The 19,767-nt window shown below is 40.8% G+C and overlaps 1 protein-coding gene across 2 annotated transcripts in view; it reads right to left on the reverse strand.

Annotated features, from left to right (window-relative positions):
• LOC308525181 (glycine N-acyltransferase-like) overlaps positions 1 to 11,337 on the reverse strand; it is a gene marked incomplete at both ends in the record, with an annotated part of 52,817 nt that extends 41,480 nt beyond the window's left edge. Inside the window, 4 exons of one of the 2 annotated variants that reach the window (XM_081099966.1) lie at positions 1,188 to 1,314; positions 5,274 to 5,381; positions 6,481 to 6,576; positions 11,182 to 11,337. In XM_081099966.1, the coding sequence (XP_080956092.1) occupies positions 1,188 to 1,314; positions 5,274 to 5,381; positions 6,481 to 6,576; positions 11,182 to 11,337 (487 nt within the window). Of the gene's footprint in view, positions 1 to 1,187; positions 1,315 to 5,273; positions 5,382 to 6,480; positions 6,577 to 11,181 lie in introns of those variants that run through there. The other variant, XM_081099967.1, reaches the window with a different exon arrangement.
• Positions 11,338 to 19,767: the final 8,430 nt, after the last annotated feature.

Consider the following 19,767-nt stretch of genomic DNA (forward strand, 5'->3'; position numbering starts at 1 on the left):
CCTGGAATATTCCCCTCCTGTAATGCATCTGACCTTGGCCATATGGCTTGCTTTTGCCAATGGGAAAGAGTACACTTGATGCAGAGAGAGGCTAAAGAGGGCTTGCACTAGGGGCTTTCTTTGTGCTCCTGATTTCCTTGAGACCAACACCATATGGATAGGATTAGGGTAGTCAGCTGAGGACTTGTGCTCCTATCATGCTGTCACCAAGGTGGCCAGCACCGACAGCCAGAACTGTCATTCAGGCATGTGAGTGAGGCCATGCTAGAGCAACTAGCCCATAGTCCATCCATTAACACCCTGCAGCCACATGAGTAAATCTGGGTGAAACCAGCAGAAGAACTGTCTTGCAAAGCCCAGCCCAAATGTTCATTCACAGAATTATGAGGTTTGCTTTGCAGTCCAAGTTAATTGACACATCCAGGTATTGTGCTAAGCAATTCCTATTCAACATGTTATCTAATCTTTTCAACACCCTTGGGCTTTAGCTACCATTGTTATCCTCATTTTTATATATGATCGCAGTGAGGATAATTCAAGTGGTTAAGATAACATAGCAAGTAAAAGACAAATGCTATCCTAGGGAGTGTGATTCTGGATGACATGCTCATAACCATGCGATTTCCTTAATGACGTAGATGGTACTTTATGGCACGAGTTCTCATTCTTATTCCTGGCATGGAAGGCCCTAGGGCAGGGGTGGGCAAACTTTTTGACTCAAGGGCCACAATGGGTTCTTAAACTGGACCGGAGGGCCGGAACAAAAGCATGGATGGAGTGTTTGTGTGAACTAATATAAATTCAAAGTAAACATCATTACATAAAAGGGTACGGTCTTGTTTTTTTTTTTTAGTTTTATTCATTTCAAACGGGCTGGATCCGGCCCGCGGGCCATAGTTTGCCCATGGCTGCCCTAGGGGAAGCTCTGCCCTGGCACTCAATCAACCTAAGGGATTCTGGATATGTCTGCAAAATAAATTTGTGGCTATCAAAAAATTATGTTTCCTATACTAAGCTCATTTTTTGCAAGCTTTGAGGGTGTTTTTCCCCATTACATTTATATTCACAGCTGAGTAAAATAACTTATAGCAGGCTGAGGGTCTGAAGTATGGAGAAAGATATGAATCATATGGGAAATTGTGAGGACAGAGAAGTGAGTCAGCACACTTCCCATTCCTCTTACTTACTTTGGATCTGCAAATGCTGTTTCCAATTGATGACTTCTGGTGAGCCAAGCACTTCGTGACAGTTCTTGGGGTCCTTGGAGTAGATTTGGTAAGTATTGGTGTAGTGATCAAGGTCATCTACCATGTCCTGTTTGCATTGGGAAAGGCAGAATCAACCAAAATATTTGTATTTTGTGATTGCCATACCGGTTGTACGTGTTCCATTATGCTCTGTTATTTTTAAATATCAGGTGTTTTGTTGGTGTATTACTTTTATTGAGGAATTATTTATTTTATGAAGTCAAGTCAAGGACTTCCTTATTCAATTCATATTTAAAAATTTCCTGAATAATACTATTCTGAACTCAGCTCTTGCTTTAAAATTTCAAACCAAAATGACCCATTTAGAATTTAACATTTCTTTCAAAAAGCATAGGACAGTCAGACTTTTAGTAAAATGCTTTTTGTACATGTTATGGTTGTAAATGTGTTAGCTCCAACGGCATCAGTAAACAAAAGCAAAACAAAGCAAAACAAAACAAAAAAAAATTAATTTTTGTTCTCTTATGATATTTGAACAAATCAGATTAGGGAAATGTTCACATTTTACCATGCTATGCAAATTCTTAGGAACAGTCAGATGCAATTGTCAGAACTTTCTAAACATCAATAATGATTTTCTAAATAAAGATGCAACATTTTCAAAACTAAAATCAAATAAAGTATTTAGCTAACATTTGCAAAACTGAAGTAGAGAGTAAACCATCAGTGAAAATCTTTGGCCAAAAGTATAAATCTTGCTGTAGACCAAAGATTTCTACAAAATGTGGGCTCTGAACATGTCTCTGTCAAAACTGATGGGGGTAACAGACTTGAAAACCCACCTATGAATGATGAAACAAAAAAAAGTTAAAAGATGAATAAGTTTGAGGATCTGATGTACAGCATGGTGATTCTAGTTAGTAATACTGTATTATATGTTCTTGAAAGCTACTAAGAAGAAAATCTTAAATATTTTCACTACATAAAAGAAATAATCAATATGTAACATGATGGAGGTGTCAACTACAACCATGGTAATCATCATTTTGCAATACATGTGTGTATCAAACATACACATTGTACATCTGAAACGTACACAATTATGTCAATTAACTCTCATAAGATGGAAAACTTTATTTTTAAAACTGTGTTTTTGAAAGTAGCTCAAATAATACTTCTCATTGAGGTTTTTTATCAATAATACAGTCTTTTTTTTTCCAAATTATTTAATTTGGTGAACTATTTTTCTTTTACCAGTTTTACTTCTATACAAGTTATATACAAGTTCAATATTTTAATGTTAATAAACTAGAGGCCCGGTGCATGAATTCGTGCACCAGTGATGTTCCTCAGCCTGGCTTGTGGGATCGGGACATAACCAGCTCTCTAACATCCCCCTAGTGGTTCCGGATTGTGAGAGGGTGCAGGCAAGACTGAGGGACCCCGCTGGTGCATGATTGGGGGTGGGGAGGGACACAGGAGGTTGGCCAGCCAGAGAGGGACTGTGGGAGGGCTCCAGGGCGTGTCTGGTCCATCTCACTCAGTCCCAATCAGCTGGACCCCAGCAGCAAGCTAACCTACCAGTTGGAACATCTGCCCCCTGGTGGTCAGTGCATGTCATAGTGAGTGGTTGAGCAGTCTTAGCATATCATTAGCATATTACACTTTGATTGGTTGAACCAAAGACCGGACGACAGGACACTTAGCATATTAGGCTTTTTATTATATAGGATTTTTAGTTTTAAAATATTTTAACTATTTAATTTCTTTAACTTTTAAAAATTATCACAATATGTAACCAACAACTACAATCATGTCATTTTGCTCTAACATTTCCTAATTCTCTGTGTTGTTTTAGACATTATGTCTCACAATTTGTAATTTGTTTGCTTTGGATGAAGTCCTGTCCTGACCCTCTATAAAAAAAAAATCTTATTTATCCTTGACATACAGTTTTGGTAAATTTTCCACCAGGAAGCATTTCTGGTCTTTTCCCTGCAACCTCTACTACATATAATTTTTTTTTTTTTAATATATTTTTATTGATTTTTTACAGAGAGGAAGGGAGAGAGATAGAGAGTCAGAAACATCGATGAGAGAGAAACATCGACCAGCTGCCTCCTGCACACTTCCCACTGGGGATGTGCCCGCAACCAAGGTACATGCCCTTGACCAGAATTGAACCTGGGACCTTTCAGTCCGCAGGCCGACGCTCTATCCGCTGAGCCAAACCGGTCTTGGCGATATAATTTTTTAAATGCCCTATTTTATTGACTTTATTGATGACAGTTGGTTAAAATACCATTCAGCCTCTCAATGGGAATGCAGTACCACAAGGAGAAGTTGTGAGTTAGCACTAGTGAGTTGGTGTGGTTCAAGGTTGATATTTTTAAAAGATAGAACATAATTTTTCTCCATAGGTTAAGAGTTAACAATGGAACTAGGGTTTGATTCACACCAATAAAGATGTCGAATCTGAGAAATGTTGCTTTAATATTTTTAACAGAAGATTAGCCTTTTGTCTATGCCATCAACATAATCTTACATTAGCACAATCTTCCATTGGGTGCCTCTCCTCCCATAAACTAGAGGGAAGAAATAATGGAATACTATGCTACTGTAAAAAAGGAATTCTTACCATTTGCAACAGCATTGGATGGAACTGGAGAGCATTATACTAAGTGAAATAAGCCAGTCAGAGAAAGATAAAAATCACATGATCTCAATCATTTGTGGAATATAATGAACAACATAAACTGAGGAACAAAATAGAACCAGAGTCATAGGAGCATTGAACAAACTGTCCAACCTATGAGGGAAGGTGGAGGGTGAGGGGGTAAGAGATCAACGAAAGGACTTATATGCATGCAAATGAGCAAAACTAATTGACACAGACTGGCGGGGGGCAGAGAGCGGGGCAGGGAAAAGGTCAGGTGTTGGGGGTGGAGGCAGCCGGGGAGAGGTCAATGGGGTTAAAGGAGACTTATGTAATATTTTAAACAATAATTTCATTTAAAAAAAGGAAATAATGAAGGGTGCTTGGTGTTTAGTATAACCAGGATGCTGTTTGGGGTCCTGTCTTAAAAACAAATTAAAACAATGAGTGAGTATGAAAATGCCTCCTATATAATTTTAATCAGCTTTCCACCTGTGTTATTTCTTTTTATAATAAAGTTTATTTTTCAATTATAGTATATTATTTTATACTAGAGGTCCGGTGCATGAAATTTGTGCATGGGTAGGGTCCTTAGGCTTGGCGGGTGATCAGGGCTGATCTGTGGGGCAACTGGTGGGGCGATAGGGGGGTGGTGTCAGCCCACTCACCAGCCTGCCCCCCCTCCACCACCACCGGTCGCCTCCCTCTACGGGGCGACCGGTGGGGTGATCATGGGGCCCCCATGGCACCCACCTTGGCGGGTGCCAGTGCATTGAGCGTCTGCCCCCTGGTGGTCAGTGTGAATCATAGCGACCGTTCATTCCACCGGTCATTCTGCCATTCGGCAATTTACATATTAGGCTTTTATTATATAGACTAGAAGCCCGTTGCACGGAGATTCACACAATAGGCCTTCCTTCCCCTGGCTCCTGGAACCAGTTTTCCTCTGGCGCCGGGGACCCAGGCCTTTGGTCCAGCCGTAGCAGAGAATCCAAGCCTCTTCAGTCTTCAGTCTTCAGTCTTCACTCTGCTCCTGCTTATGCAAATTAACTGCCATCTTTGCTGGGTTCATTTGCATAGTTGCTCTGATTGGCTGCTGGGAGTAGTGGAGTGACACCAATTGGCATGTTTCTCTTTTATTAGTGTAGATTAGTTTCAGGTGTACAGCAGAGTGGTTAGACAATCATTTCATTCAATTCTCCTCTTGCTGCACATTTCTGACCACGCTGTAATTTATCTATGGACTCATCTGAATTCTCTTCCAAGCTGTGGAATTTTCAAGGACTGAGACTGTTTACTATTCCTGGGATTCATTTCTATATGCCCAGGTCTCCCACACTGCCAGGTCCAGATAAACACATAGCAAATACATGCATAGATGCGCATTCATTTCATATCTGACATCTTACTTGCTCCTGAGGACGGACAACTACTGTATTAAAATCAGGCCACTTGTCCACCAGAGCCTTCAGCTTGAAAGGGTTTCCCTGGTTCATGTGGAAAATGGTCCCATACACCTGCAGCATCACAAGAAAGTGGGAGGGTCAATGTACAGGGGTTGGTAAAAGTAGGTTTACAATTGTTTATCTGAAAAAAAGTGCAGGTTATGTTTATTATAATAGCTTTATTAACTCTGTTTCATGTACTCACAACTGTAAAACTACTTTCCCCCAACTCTATATTATGAAAGGATGTTGAAGTAACTTGTTTGATCAGGACAGGTTTATTTCTATGAAATCATTGAATTTTATCATTGAAAGGTCTCCAGTGAGTATTTCTGCCAAGCACTTTTAAGTTTTAGTGTTTTGCCTCAATAAATGTATCTTTTAGAAATATATTCATATTGTAAAATATTCAGACTAATAAAATTTATGAATAAAAATCATGAACTCTCCCATTGTAGAATTTAACAAACATTTAATGTAATATATGTCAATTATATCTCGATTTTTAAAAAGGTGAAAAAATATTTTAATAGATTTCCTACTACTCATGTACATGCACAAGAAATTTTACAAAATGAAAAATTTCAGATAAATGTAATTTCAAAATGTTTCTCTCCATTGAATTAATACATTCTAGTCATATTTCTTTTCCAATAAATAAAAATAATTTTAATGACTTTAGAGCATTCTATGACATGGATGAACAAACCTTATTTCTTAAACTTTTCTTTTTAATATATTTTTATTAATTTCAGGGAGGAAGGGAGAAGGAAAGAGAGCGAAACATCAATGATGAGAGAGAATCATTGATTGGCTGACTCCTGTATGCCCCCAACTGGGGATCAAGCCCACAACCCAGGCAGGTGCCCTTGACCAGAATAGAACCAGGGACCCTTCAGTCCTATGGCCAACGCTTACCTACTAAGCCAAATCAATTATAGCTATTTCTTAAACTTTTAATTTGTTCACATGAAGTAGCAAAGATAGTACAAAGAAGTTTCATAATATACTTCCCTTGTAAAAAAGGTGATGTGAACATGAGTGTAAATGAGATGGAGCATAAGTGAATTTCCACCACAAAATAGCTGCTCATTAAAAGATCATTCCCCCTCCCCACTTCTATCAAAAGAATACACAACTCTTTCTCTCCCTGAGGTTGTCTCACTCTCACCTTTAAGGACTCAGGAAGGCTCTTCCTCAAGGATTTTTCTAGCATCTGCAGCATCTGTGGACCCTGCAAGTGGAGCATCTTGGCAGGTATTTTAGCCTAGAGGGAAAATCAAGAAACAGTCAGGATGAGAAAATGTTGAACCCATAGGAATTAGATCCACACACCTTTACCTGAATCTTAGAAGGTAACAGGTAAGATAAGTCTGCCCACTTCTAAAATAACTGCCTTGGGGGGAGAGAAAGTAGAGTCACACTAGATTTCTACCATTACAACGCAGGAGAGCACCATAAAAGTTCAGGTGGAACCACCACCGAGACACTGGAGTAGCAGGTTCTATGCTGATGTCCAGGACCTTCTTCGGTGCCCTCTATTGATGTTACCCACACTGACGTCCTCAGTAATGGCCAGGAAGGAGGTGGATGGCAGAAAGCACTTGGTTCTGTTTTTGAAAATGGTCACTTCCCTTTCTTACACTGCCCTGAATTTTTATTTAATACACATTTATGTTAACAAATATGCTCTTTCAATATGCAGTGCATTTTGGGGATTAGGTTGCAGTCAGCGATGTCCCCAGTGCCACCACTAACAAACTCTGTAGTCCTGGAGAAGTTACTTACCCTCTTGGTTCCATGGTTTACTCATGAATCCTAATGAAAACAGATTCTACCTAGAAAATTATTCTCTCCTTCCCATCTTGCAAGATGGAGGTTGAAGAAGCTGAGGAGCTGGATACTAAGGAAGAGAAACCTGGAGCCAAGAAGGCTGATGCTGGTGACAAGGTCAAGAAAGGTAACCCCAAGGTAATATGTGTAAGAAGAGGAAGCCCCACAGAGGTGAAACCCTGTCCTGGTCGGAGGAATTGGCAGATATTCCTGGTCGGCTATGTATTCCTAAAGGCCATGCACAAGTGGAAGTATTCAGTAGCTAAATCCTGGATTGAAACGAAAGAGGAGAAAGTTCTTGCTGCTGTCAGAAACCCAGCTGGTAGTGACAAGAAAGGTGGTGCCCAAGTGCTTACACTTTGCAAAATGCCTAGATACTGCCCCACTGAAGATGTGCCTCCAAAGCTGTTGAGCCACAACAAGCAGCCCTTCGGTCAGCATGTGAGAAAACTGTAGGCCAACATCACCCCTGGGACCATTCTATCATACTCCTGGGCACCACGGAGGCAAGAGAGTGGGTTTCCTGAAGCAGCTGAGCAGGGGCCTTAATGTCTGCACCTCTGTGCCTTAATCAGTTTCCTCTGCATAGAACACACCAGAAATTCATCACCGGCACCTCTACCAAGACCGATATCAGTGTTTAATTAGTTTTTTTGTAAGAAATTTAGTACACCAGTGTGTGAGGATAAAGCCCACTGGTGAGAGCAAACACAGAGGGAGGGGAAAATCCCAAACATCTCACTGGTGCTCACTTCAGCAAGAAAGAGCAGCGCCTGCCCAGTCACCAGGAGGGTGAGCTCCTCAACACAGAGAAACAGGAATATGAGAGGACAGAGCAGCACAAGGTTGATCAGAAAGCCATGGACTTGCAACTTCAGCCAAAAATTAAAGGTGTTCCTCAGCTCCAGGCTACCTCCCTCTGTGTTTGCTCTCCCCAACTGCCTTTACCCTCACAAACTGGTGTCCAAAATTTCTTACCAAAACCTAAATGGATGCTTTGTTGGTTTAGAAATAGAAAGAAAATCATAGTGATGGTTAAGTGAGTTAATACATATTAAGTGCATAGTAGAGTTTCTAGCATATAATAACTCAAAATTATTATTTTATTACTGTTATTATTAATATCATTACTGGCAGCTTACCACACAATATTTCAGCTCAGCCCATTTGATTGTGTGTGTGTGTGTGTGTTGTTGTTTTTTTTAAAAGAAATGTAGTGTAACTTTAACCTAGCCCACAGTGTGAAAGCTTTCAGTGTGAATAGTGTCCTGAGAATAACACCAACACTTACGTGAGAGACAGTTTGTGAGGATTAAATGAGTAATCCAGGCACTGGCACCAAGTGAGTAAAAAAGCCAAAGAGAATTTCTTAGTAAGTTTCTGGCACACAATAGTATTTGTGTATCATGATTATCATCATTCCCTGAAGGAAGCAGAGAAAAGATTGTTTGATGTATTCAGCCCATTAGTGCTGAGGCACTCTGGCTACCCAGACCTTAGGCCAGGATGTTGCTGGCTTTCTTTTCTTTTCTTTTCTTTTCTTTTCTTTTCTTTTCTTTTCTTTTCTTTTCTTTTCTTTTCTTTTCTTTTCTTTTCTTTTCTTTTCTTTTCCCTCCCTCCCTCCCTCCCTTCCTTCCTTCCTTCCTTCCTTCCTTCCTTCCTTCCTTCCTTCCTTCCTTCCTTCCTTTCTTGTTTAAGAAACATATGTCCTTTTGGATGATCGGCTACAGAGACTATAGAGATGGGACCAGTGGTGGTTGTTTTCAATGGTTCTAAAATGTTTCTGGATCTAAAGATCTCATTTACTCTTTGGCACCTGCTGTTTGAGCAGGTTTGAAATTGCACTTGTGAATGCTCTTGACTTTTCCATGTGCATGTGTCCTGTCCCACACCCTCAGTTGCTTGTCAGTCCTTTGAGGGAAAATAATAGCCATTTTATCCCCCTTAACACTACTTCTCAGTGGGGGGGGGGGGGGGGGGGGGGGGAGGAATGTCTTTTCTGGCATTATTATGATTTTTGTTTTCTCTTTTAAAAACAACTTTAAAGCTCAGTAATTTATTTTATTTTGTAAATTATATTTTTATTGATTTCCGAGAGGAAGGGAGAGAGAGACAGAAACATCAAGGATGACAAAGAATCATTGATCAGAGGCCTCCCGCACGCCCCCTAGTGTGGATGGAGCCCACAACCCAGTCATGGGCCCTTGACCTGAATCAAACCTGGGACTCTTCAGTCCGCAGGCCAACCTCTATCCACTGAGCCAAACCAGCGAGGGCACTGAGTAATTTAAATGGACATAACTGAAAGCATATAATGTGAACAAGTCTATAGATTTAACACATTATAAGTCCATGAAACCTCCATCATACTTAAGAGAGAGAACATTTTCTTCATCTTTAACGTTTCTGAAACTTTAGTGGCTCTAAAACAGCTTATGTGAGCTTTCAGCCTTGGCAGTGGGCAAAGTCCACAAAGAAGGCGCTTTAGACCCAGTCTTCCCCTTACTGGAAATGTCTTCAAAAGGGACAACTCAAACAAGGAAAATGAGTTGTAAAGAGTAGTTTTATAAAGCAACATCAACAAATAGGAAAAAAATAAGACACAATCTCTTTTGTCACTAGAATAAGGTTACATAAATATGACCTGTTATTAAATTGCAACTGCAAGGAGCCATTACCATAAGAACTATGATACAACACAGGCATGCACAAGGGACAGTATTAAAACAAAAGGAGAAAATGTGGAACAGAAAATAGTACATGGTTTTTAATTATAATATGTATCTGTGTTTATATAATTCAATATATAATATGCATGGGAATTTTAAGAATATAGAAAATAAAATTTAGAAGGGAAAATAAAATAATAAAAACTATTTTATAAAGAAAAATTCCACTATCCAGTTAATATGGATACATATTAACTTGAGAATATGTATCCATTTGTTTTTACACATTGTTTTATTTTTTACAAAAATAAGGGCATGACATATATATATATATATATATATGTATATATATATATATGTATATATATATATATATATATATATTTGGTAACCCATTTTTAAATTTAAAATGACATAATCCATGTCATCAAATATGTTTAGAAAATGAATGTTAAAAAGTATTTATATATAGTGAATATATATTTCATTAATATAAATAATAGATTTTATATTTTATTATTTCATTGTATGCATGTACCATACAGATTTCGAACCAGTCTCCTACTGTTGAACATTAGAGTTGCTAACTAATTAGGGTTCTTTTTCTCTATTGTTAATAATTTTCTGTTGAACAGATTCTGTAAATATGCATCCATGTTTATTTTCTTAAGATAAAGGTTTTAGAAGTGTAATTGCTGGAAGAAAAGAAAGGCTTATTTTTAAGATTTCAATAATATTCAAATATATTAAACAAAATTTTAAAATTTAAAAAACCTATTTTATGGTCAGAGCATTATAGATAATATCTGCTAAATTACCCCCAGCCCTGCACACCCACCCACATGATTTAAATGAACTGTACATCTGGTCTGAATATTTTCTCTCTGATTTTAACAGAGTACTTTATTCTCCTGGTTAACATTTATTCAAGGAACAAGCTATCTCCTTTAGACTGTTTCCCCCCAAAACAAAACAACATCTGCATAGTATCTCTATACACTTGGTGCTAAATAAATGTTACTTGGACCAAGAATCCTTTCTTGCCAATGTTATTACCTCTCCCTTCTCCCACTAGCTTCCAAAATCCCTTCGTTACATTTCTTTTTTCAGAATGGAGAACTGATTTAGTCCTCCTGAGAATTTTTCCACCATAGATCTGCTCTGTACATAGTAGGTACAGAAATGTTGTCTCTCAAATGGAAAAGATTCCTTTTCCCATGGCCAAAGTATCACTAAATAAGCTCAACACTTTTTCTCTAATACCAATAAAGTCATTTGATTTTTCCCAGCAAGATCAGTTGTTGTAGGAGAAAAGGGAGAATGGTGGGTGTCACAAAGCAATGGTTCTTTCCAGTGAAATGAGTTCTCACCTGGAAGGTGAACTCCACGCAGACTGGTCCCCAGGAACAGATGGGAGGCAGCAGACTTTTCCAGAATATAAAATCCCCTTTATCCTTGCATGCACAGCTCAGACCTGCAAAGCGTGTTTTGGTAAATTTTCTATAGAAATCATTAAGCTGAAGCATTTAATGCAGGACTTGCCCTTTTAAAGGCTGGGAGGGGTAGGAAATTTCTGTTAGCTGGTGTAGGTTCCAGAGGCAGTCCCTCCCTCTTGGTGATATATTCAGAAAGCTGGTTCTACAGGTTTGGTAATCTGCTTGTGTCCCAGGGTTGCATCCATTTACTAGTATTTGTCCAGTTGTCTAATCTTTGTGCTTCAGTTTCCTCATCTATAGGAAGGGTGAATAATAGTACCCACTCTTACTTGTGTTTTTGTTTTTAAGTAATATAAGCTAACATTTATGAAGTGCTATCAGAAGTGATAATATTGTTCTATTTCTTTGAAAATGATATAGGTTCCATAAGTGTAAACTTGTTTCAACCCAACGGAATTGTAACTTAAGATCTGTGTGTTTGTAAATTATACCTCATTTTAAAAGATAGAAAGTGAGAATCTCTGTGTATTGAACTTACCGAGTTACTGTATGTCCAAATTTTTAAAAAACTTGTTCTTCTAATTAAATGCTGTTTTATCATATTTTCTAATGTATTTAACATTTTTATTTTATTAGCACATTTTATTTATTCTTAAATTTTCAATTACATTTGCCATACAATATTATATTATTTTCAGGTGAACAACACATTAGTAAGACATTTATATAATGTTTTACGAAGTCATCACGCCGATCAGTCTAGCACCCATCTGATATCAAACATAATAAATACAACTCATTGACTATATTACCTATGCTGTACTTTATTCCCAAGGTTTTGCCTTCCTTTATGTGTGTTGGCCTAAAACCTAATAACTTTTCTATCACTTATCTGTTTACTAGGTACCTGGAGCTGCTGGTGAGAAGTCTGAAGTCAGTGTGATTCTTAGTCTTCTGACCATAACCCATCTATTCCCTCTCTCTGGAACTAGTAGGATCTTGTCTTCATCCCTGGTGCTCTGATATTATACAGTAATATGTCTAATGAGTTCTTTTCACAATCAGTCTGAAGTACATTCTTTCAATCTTAAGATATTCTTCACTTTTGGAAAATTTTCTGCTTCTTCTGCTACTTCTGCCTTTCCTTTCCTTTTCCTACTTTTAAATTATTTTTATCACTCCATTTGTACTGTTCTCACTTTCTGGAATGCCATTTAGGTGGATGTTTAAACTGGTTCGTGTTGTTCAGTTCTCTTGTCTTTTCTTTCATATTTCCCATCCGGTTTTCATTTTGTGTTATTATCTACTAGATCATCCAGCTTTCTAATTATCTGTCAGCAGTGTCCACTTTGCTACTCAGTCCATCTACTGAGATTTTTTACTGAAGTTCCAATATTTAATTTCCAAAATCTCTAAGTGATTCTTTCATATGCCTGTAGCAGGAAATACTTGAGAGTCTTCTCTTTGTTCTATTTCTCCTTCAGTAGGTGTGAATTCAGCCACAGGTTGAGTCTGATGCCTCTCTTTTCCTTGTCAATTCTTTAGTCATTCCTGGTTTCCATTTTATCTTTGAGTTTGAGAGTTCCTCTCCACACCTAAAACAATGACAGTTGCATGTTCCTGGTATTTTGGGAAGATGGGATGGGACACATTGCAAGACATGACAATAGTTTGCCATCTTTGTGTAAGACCCCCCTGATCTTCCAAGGGTCAGAAACTCTTTGTTCCTTCCCGTCCCCAGTGTCTCTCTTCAGTGCCTCACACTAGCAAAGTGCTTAGCAAAAACCAGAATGGAATCAAGGGTCAACGTCCAAGCTTTGGGTATTCTAGCTCTGATCAATAACAGGCCTGAGTTGGGTTTCCTCCAACTTATGTGTTGACTCTAGGCTGAATCTCCCCCTTGTGCCCTCCTAGCAGACACTCCACATGTATTATAGGTGGTGGATTCTTGCAGTTTCATTTCTCCCTATTCCTGATCTTCACTCTCCAGCTTGTTGGAATTCCCCAACACAACTGAAGTGTTAATGAATTCTTCTCTTCCCTGGCTCTTATTGATGTTAATTTAATCACCAAATCAGGATTAGACTGATGATAACTAGATTCCACATGCAATCTTGAGCCAATTCTCTAACATGAACTTATACAATCCTCTTTATATCTATTTTTACAAGTGCATATATTTTATCTGCATTTTTGAAATGGAAAATAAAAACATAGCATGCTAATGTATTTTCCACTGAGTGTCTGAACTATACCCAAATGTAAACACACTCCTGACCTCTAGGTCTTCCTTGTTACCACATTAGCTGGTGCACTAGATTTGGGCATACTAAAACAATAGTCTGTAGTTCCACCACATGTCGCAGTCACAAGTCACTTTCCCATGCAGTGTGTTCTCTTTTCCTTATAAAAGCTCTTTAATATATAGATATAGATATAATATATATCTACCTATATATGTATACGTATACGTATACGTATACGTATACGTATATGTATATGTATATGTATATGTATATGTATATGTATATGTATGTGTATATCTATATCTATATCTATATGCAAGAGAGGGAGGGAGAGAGAAAGAGATGGAATCATCAATAATAAGAGAGAATCATCGATGAGCTGTGTCCTGCATGCTTTTCACCAGGGATCGAGGCCGCAACACTGGCATGTGCCCTGAGCCATGCCTGCCGGGCCTTACAAAAGCTCTTGATAGAGCACTATTATTTACTCCAGGCAGGAAATCCTTCATATTAAAACAAATAAGAAACTTAACAGAGACAATTTATCTATGTTAGGTAGACTTGGGGTCCAGAAATTTTAAGTCTTTAGATGGACATGAGGGTAAATCCTGAGGTATTCTGGGTATTTTTCTATCATGTACATCAAACAATAAGGCACTCAGCATGCTGAAAGATAACCAAAGATATGTACTAAAGACTGCAAAGCCATCTTGTTTCCCACAAAATAGCTTTTTTTAAAAAAAATATATTTTATTCATTTTTTGTACAGAGAGGAAGGGAAAGGGATAGAGAGTTAGAAACATCGATGAGAGAGAAACATGGATCAGCTGCCTCCTGCACACCCCCTACTGGGGATGTGCCCGCAACCCAGGTACATGCCCTTGACTGGAATCGAACCTGGGACCCTTCAGTCCGCAGGTCGACGCTCTATCCCCTGAGCCAAACCGGTTAGGGCTCCCATAAAATATCTTATCTTCATCTTTAAGGACATTGGATTGTTCCTTTAAAAGAACTTCCTAGTAAAGTTAGCATCCATGAGCTTTGTAAAAGAAGCAACTTGGCTGGGACCTCCAGTTCAAGGAAGACTAAGAAATATTAAAGATGTGAGAGGAGTTGAGAGGGAAATAAAAAGTGAATGTCCTAGGTGAATGGCCTGAGCCTTTTCTACAGTAACTAGATTAACCATAGATCAATGAATTCCTCACCAATTCTTGAAGAATTGGAATAATCAGAGAATCTGTTTCATATTTTTTCCATTTCAGTGATAATAATAAGGGGAGGTAACATTTATTGTGGACCAGACACTGAGCAGGGAAATTTATATGAATTATCTTGTTGAATTATTTTAACAAGTCAATGTTGGTAGGTAGTGCTATTCTCATTCTACATTTGAAAATTTTAAGATACAGACATCCTTATCTCTGACACTATTTTTTTTTCCAGTAAAAATAACTATGACTTCTTGAAGAAATAATTGATTCTGGTTTCCTGCAGGGAGATATAAAATAAATTTGAAGCATTTTATGTGTATGAAATCAAAAAATCTTTCAAACATTAATGAGGTCATGTCCAAAGAATTTAAGAATCAACAGAATAGAGGGTTCTATTGGTGAAAGTTGCAATAATGGAGAGTTATGACTGTAGTTGAAATACAGCAACTCTGTGAGGCATTATGAGTCCACAATTACATACAGACAATATGGTATTATTAACTTATTTATTGGATCATTGAAAAATGTGAAAATCAATTAATCCTATCCACAATAAAAGGCATTTTTTTTAAAAAAAAATTTGGGCCTTTATTCTGTAAAATTCCAAATCCTTAAAAGTTCAACAATAACACATTCAACTCCACCCTCACTTTGCCTGCTGTGTTCCACAATATATTTTATTGATTTCATAATTGCCATGAGATCTCCTCTTTTGTGCTGGTGTCATGAGTGGAGTGTGCTTTCTTTTATCTGACCCTGAGGTCCTTCTCCCTATTTCAGTGTCATCAGCCTCTTCTTTCTCACTGACCACAGGTACTTCTTGGAGTGTGTGTGTGTGTGGGGGGGAGGGGGGTGTCTTATCTTGTCCACTGTAATTCTTCCTGCTCTTGACAAAGGCACTAAAATCTAAAAACAAATGGCAGCTTTCATGTGTGGAGGTCTGCAGCTTAGCTCGGAAAGCACTTTGAAGAATGCCAGATTGTGTATGCAACTTACCTTGGGGTGGTATGAAGACGGCTCATGACAAGTAGTTGTAGAGCTAGGCTGGTGCTGAGCAGCATAGACAGAAAATGTGCCCTTAAATGTGGGGCCATGAGGACAGTAGAGATGTCACTCTGAATAGCAAAGATCCATTAGGTCAGATCTCAAACAACCCAGTTGAATATACATGATGGGCAAGACTTATCACTCAAAGGTCTGCACTTTTCCACTACACAACACTCAATAGCTGAAGATTATTTTCCATTTATTAAAAAAGAATTTCAGGTGCTCTCTAGTTGTCAGGTATCATGACAAAGTTGTAAAATGGTAGTTTGGTATCTATCTATTGCACTGTTTAATGACAATGTTTATGTGAGTTTTGAGAATTTTTTTTTGGTGGACCTAGAAATATTAGGCTAAGTGAAGTAAGTTAGATAGAGAAAGGCAAATACCACACAATTTCACCTTTATGTGGCATCTAAAGAACAAAATAAATGAGCAAACATAATAAAACAGACTCATAGATACAGAGAACAAACTGATGTTTGTCCGATGGGAGGGTGTCAGAAGGGAAGTGGAAAAGGTGAAGGAATTGAGAAGTACAAATTGGCAGTTACAACATAGTCATGAGGATGTAAAGTATAGTATAGGGAATCTATATATATAAAAAGCCCATGGCCGTGACAACCAGGACAACCAAATGACCAGTTCATCCCCCTGGCCCTCAGGCTCCGATTGATCAGGGGTTGCCTAGAGGGGGAACCAGGGTCCCGCAGGCTCTGATCAATCAGTGGTGGAGGCAGGCTGGAACTGGGGACTGGCTCCCTTAGTAGTCCTGCAGGTTCAATCTCCAGAGGACAGGGTAGGCACCAAGGGACCAGTGCCGCCAGCACAATCCCGACAGTGCTGTGGCCTCCTGGAACTTAGCCTATGGAACTGTGGCTGCTTCCCCTCCCTAAACGCCCCACAAGGAAGAAATGATACAGCCAGCAGTGCCAGAGGCAACCAACGCTGACTGCTCTCCCTGTGATCCTTCCAGGTCACTCGAGTTGGCCACCACCTGCCCCGCTCCAGGCGAAGGGTGAGCACTGCACACGGAAGGAATGTAGTAAAAAAAATCCAAAACCGATGACCAAGAGAATGCCGCAGTCAATGTTCGGAGTCCGGCTCAGGAGAAGGGAGAGAAGAGAGAATTCCGTAAGTTGGCCGATGCCAACATGTTTCTGAGCGACTGCTTGGTGTGTGACCGCAGAGGAGAAAGTCCAAGTTTCTCAGCAGGATACCATGGACTTCTTCCATATCCTGAACCTTAATAAGAGATGTGATACCTCACAGCACAAGGCGCTGGCAGTGTCACGTGTCTTCAGACTCTGCCTTATTTTGCTGCTACATTCAGCCTTAGTGTCCCTGATGCATCCAGAAGGCCCTGAGGCTTCCTCAAAAGCCTTGGGGCTCACTGTCTTTGATATGAAGATAGCTGCGGACTTCAGCTTCCTAGTCCTAGAGAGTCAAAAGGAATTTGTCCGTTGGTACTGCCAGCACCATGAGGAAGAGCCCCGGCTACCCATGCTGACCTCCGCCTACCCCAGCTGGATCACCCCATCAAGGCCAAATCTCACCAGCAGATCATGGGCTCACTGGTGAAGGATTACTTCATCAGGTAGTAGAACCTGTCCCCAGACAAGATTTTCCAAGTCATTGTGGCCGGTGTTATGACAAGAAACTGGAGGCCCTTTGAGAAGATGTTCCCACAGCTTTGCATAGTTCCTGGAGTGCTGACAGTGTGTTAACCTCAGGTGAAATTGTCCAGATAATGGAGCAAAGTGACCTTGCCTCAAATGACGTTTCATGACTCTGTTTGGAGACATGAAGGAGGAGGAAGAGAAGGCTCCACGAGGTTGCCAGCTCTGACGGGTACCTGGCCACATCTTCAGGCACATGGCCAAGGAGCTGTTCAACGAGGATGTGGTGGTGCTCACCTACCACAGCCTGAGGAACAAAGACTTCCAGGAGGTCACCCTTGAAAGGGACGGAGAGGTTCTGCTATGCTTTGGGGCTGCTTATAGCTTTTGGAACATCTGAAAGTGGTACTGAAGCTATAGAGAGGCAGCCTGGCCTGCGCCAGGGATGCCTAAGCTGCAGGGGCCAGGCCTAGGCAGATGACGGGCGTGCAGACAGGGCAGTGCTGCAGCAGATGGAAGGCATCTACACTGCCATCCCGGTGTGGCCCCCGGAGACCAGCGCCCATGTGCAGGAGCTGTATCACGAGTGGCTGAGGGAGGGGGGGGCGAATCCCCCCGTGCCCAGGCAGACCTACACACCGCCTAGCAGGGCCCAGGGAAGCCCTCCAGGACATCAAGTAGTAAAGGTCCAGCAGGTGCCCGGCCTGCAGGCCACCTGAAGAGGGGTGTCAGACATGTGAAGGAAAAAGGCTTAGCATCTCTGTTATTGCTTTGGTTTTCAGAATTCCCTGCTTCGGATCTGTCGGCTCGCTCCCTCTGAGTGGTGTTGTTGTGGTCACATAGATGCAACTGGAATATTGTATTTCGAGAGGATTGCCCCACTGTATGTATCCTTTTATCTGAGGATGAAAAAATCCCAAAGAACAAGAATGAAGACAGACTACTGTCCTTTAGGCTTAAAAAAAACCCCGGAAGTGATCTGCTAAGAGCTGAGACTTGGTTCTGTCCACACGCCTCAGAGAGATTGGATGAGGAAATGGCCCACTTTGGCCCTGACTTTACCTACTTGAAGGTGTATTTGCCACAATGTAAATAAACTGACACCTTTTGGAATAGAGGCTCATAGGAAAGTCTGCATTCCCAACTTTTCTTGAAACAGATCTATGTTCTGCAGCTGTGGCCACCATCCTGAGACCAGGTCCTGTCGCTGGGAATCAGGGAGCACTGGAGTGGAGCCCACCCCCCCCCCCCCCGTGCCCTTTTACACTCAGGGATTGAGCTGAACTCACTTTGGGGAAGGATGGCAAGGGAGACAGGTGTCACAGATGGAAGGATGGAGAATGGAGAGGCGGACACCCTGCTCAGTCCTGCCTGGGTGGGGTCAGGCTGATGAAGACTGGCCAGCCTGCCCCACAATTGGGTGAGATAGTATACTCTGTGCCCACCTTTCACCCCGTGGGTCTGGCCACTCCCCTCAGCTCTGGGCTGCCCTCTGCGTTCCATGACAGTGCTCTCTGCCCTCACATGCTGCTCACCCTAAATGAGAAGGAAGAAAGCAGTTGGCCCACAGACAACTACACAGAAAGACAGGGCTCATGGCTGGTGAGCGTAGTGGCAGTACTAAGGAGCAGTGAGCTGAGTGGTAAGGAGCAGCAAGCAGGAGGGCGGTAAGGAGGGAGGGGCCCGGTACTGTGAAAGGGTGCAGGCTGGGCTGAGGGACTCCCCCTACAGAGCATGAATTTCATGCACCAGGGCTCTAGTCCTATATAATAAAACCCTAATAATCAAATTGACCCAACGGTGGAGCGACCGGTCTCTATGAAATACACTGACCACCAGGGGGCAGATGCTCATCACAGGAGCTGACCCCTGGTGGTCAGTGCGCTCCCACAGGGGGAGCACCACTCAGCCAGAAGCCAGGTTCATGGCAGCGTGTGCAGCGGCAGTGGCAGGAGCCCCTCCTGCCTCCATGGCAGTGCTAAGGACCAATTGGCCATCCCCTGTGGAGTCCCAAACTGCAGGAGGGTGGAGGCTGGGCTGAGGGGCCCCTCCATTAATACTAGAGGCCCAGTGCAACATTTGTGCACTGGGCCTCTAGTATAGTCAATAATCCTATATAATAAAGAGCTAATATGCTAATTAGACCAAACAGCAGAACGACCATCTGGACGACCTTGTGAACAAAGCCGCAGATGTGAGGGCCGAGCCCCTTGCACAAATTTTGTGCATCGGGCCTCTAATATTGTAATAACTATGTATGGAGCGAGGTAGGAACTAAATTTATTGGGGAAACCATGTTGTAAATTATATAACTATCTAACTACTATCCTATATAATAAAGAGCTAGTATTATAATTAAACCTTCTGGAATGACCTGCCAGAACAACCAGTGGGTGGGGT

The sequence above is a fragment of the Myotis nattereri genome (assembly GCF_964212035.1).
Source record: "Myotis nattereri genome assembly, chromosome: 9".
Lineage (NCBI taxonomy): Eukaryota > Metazoa > Chordata > Mammalia > Chiroptera > Vespertilionidae > Myotis > Myotis nattereri.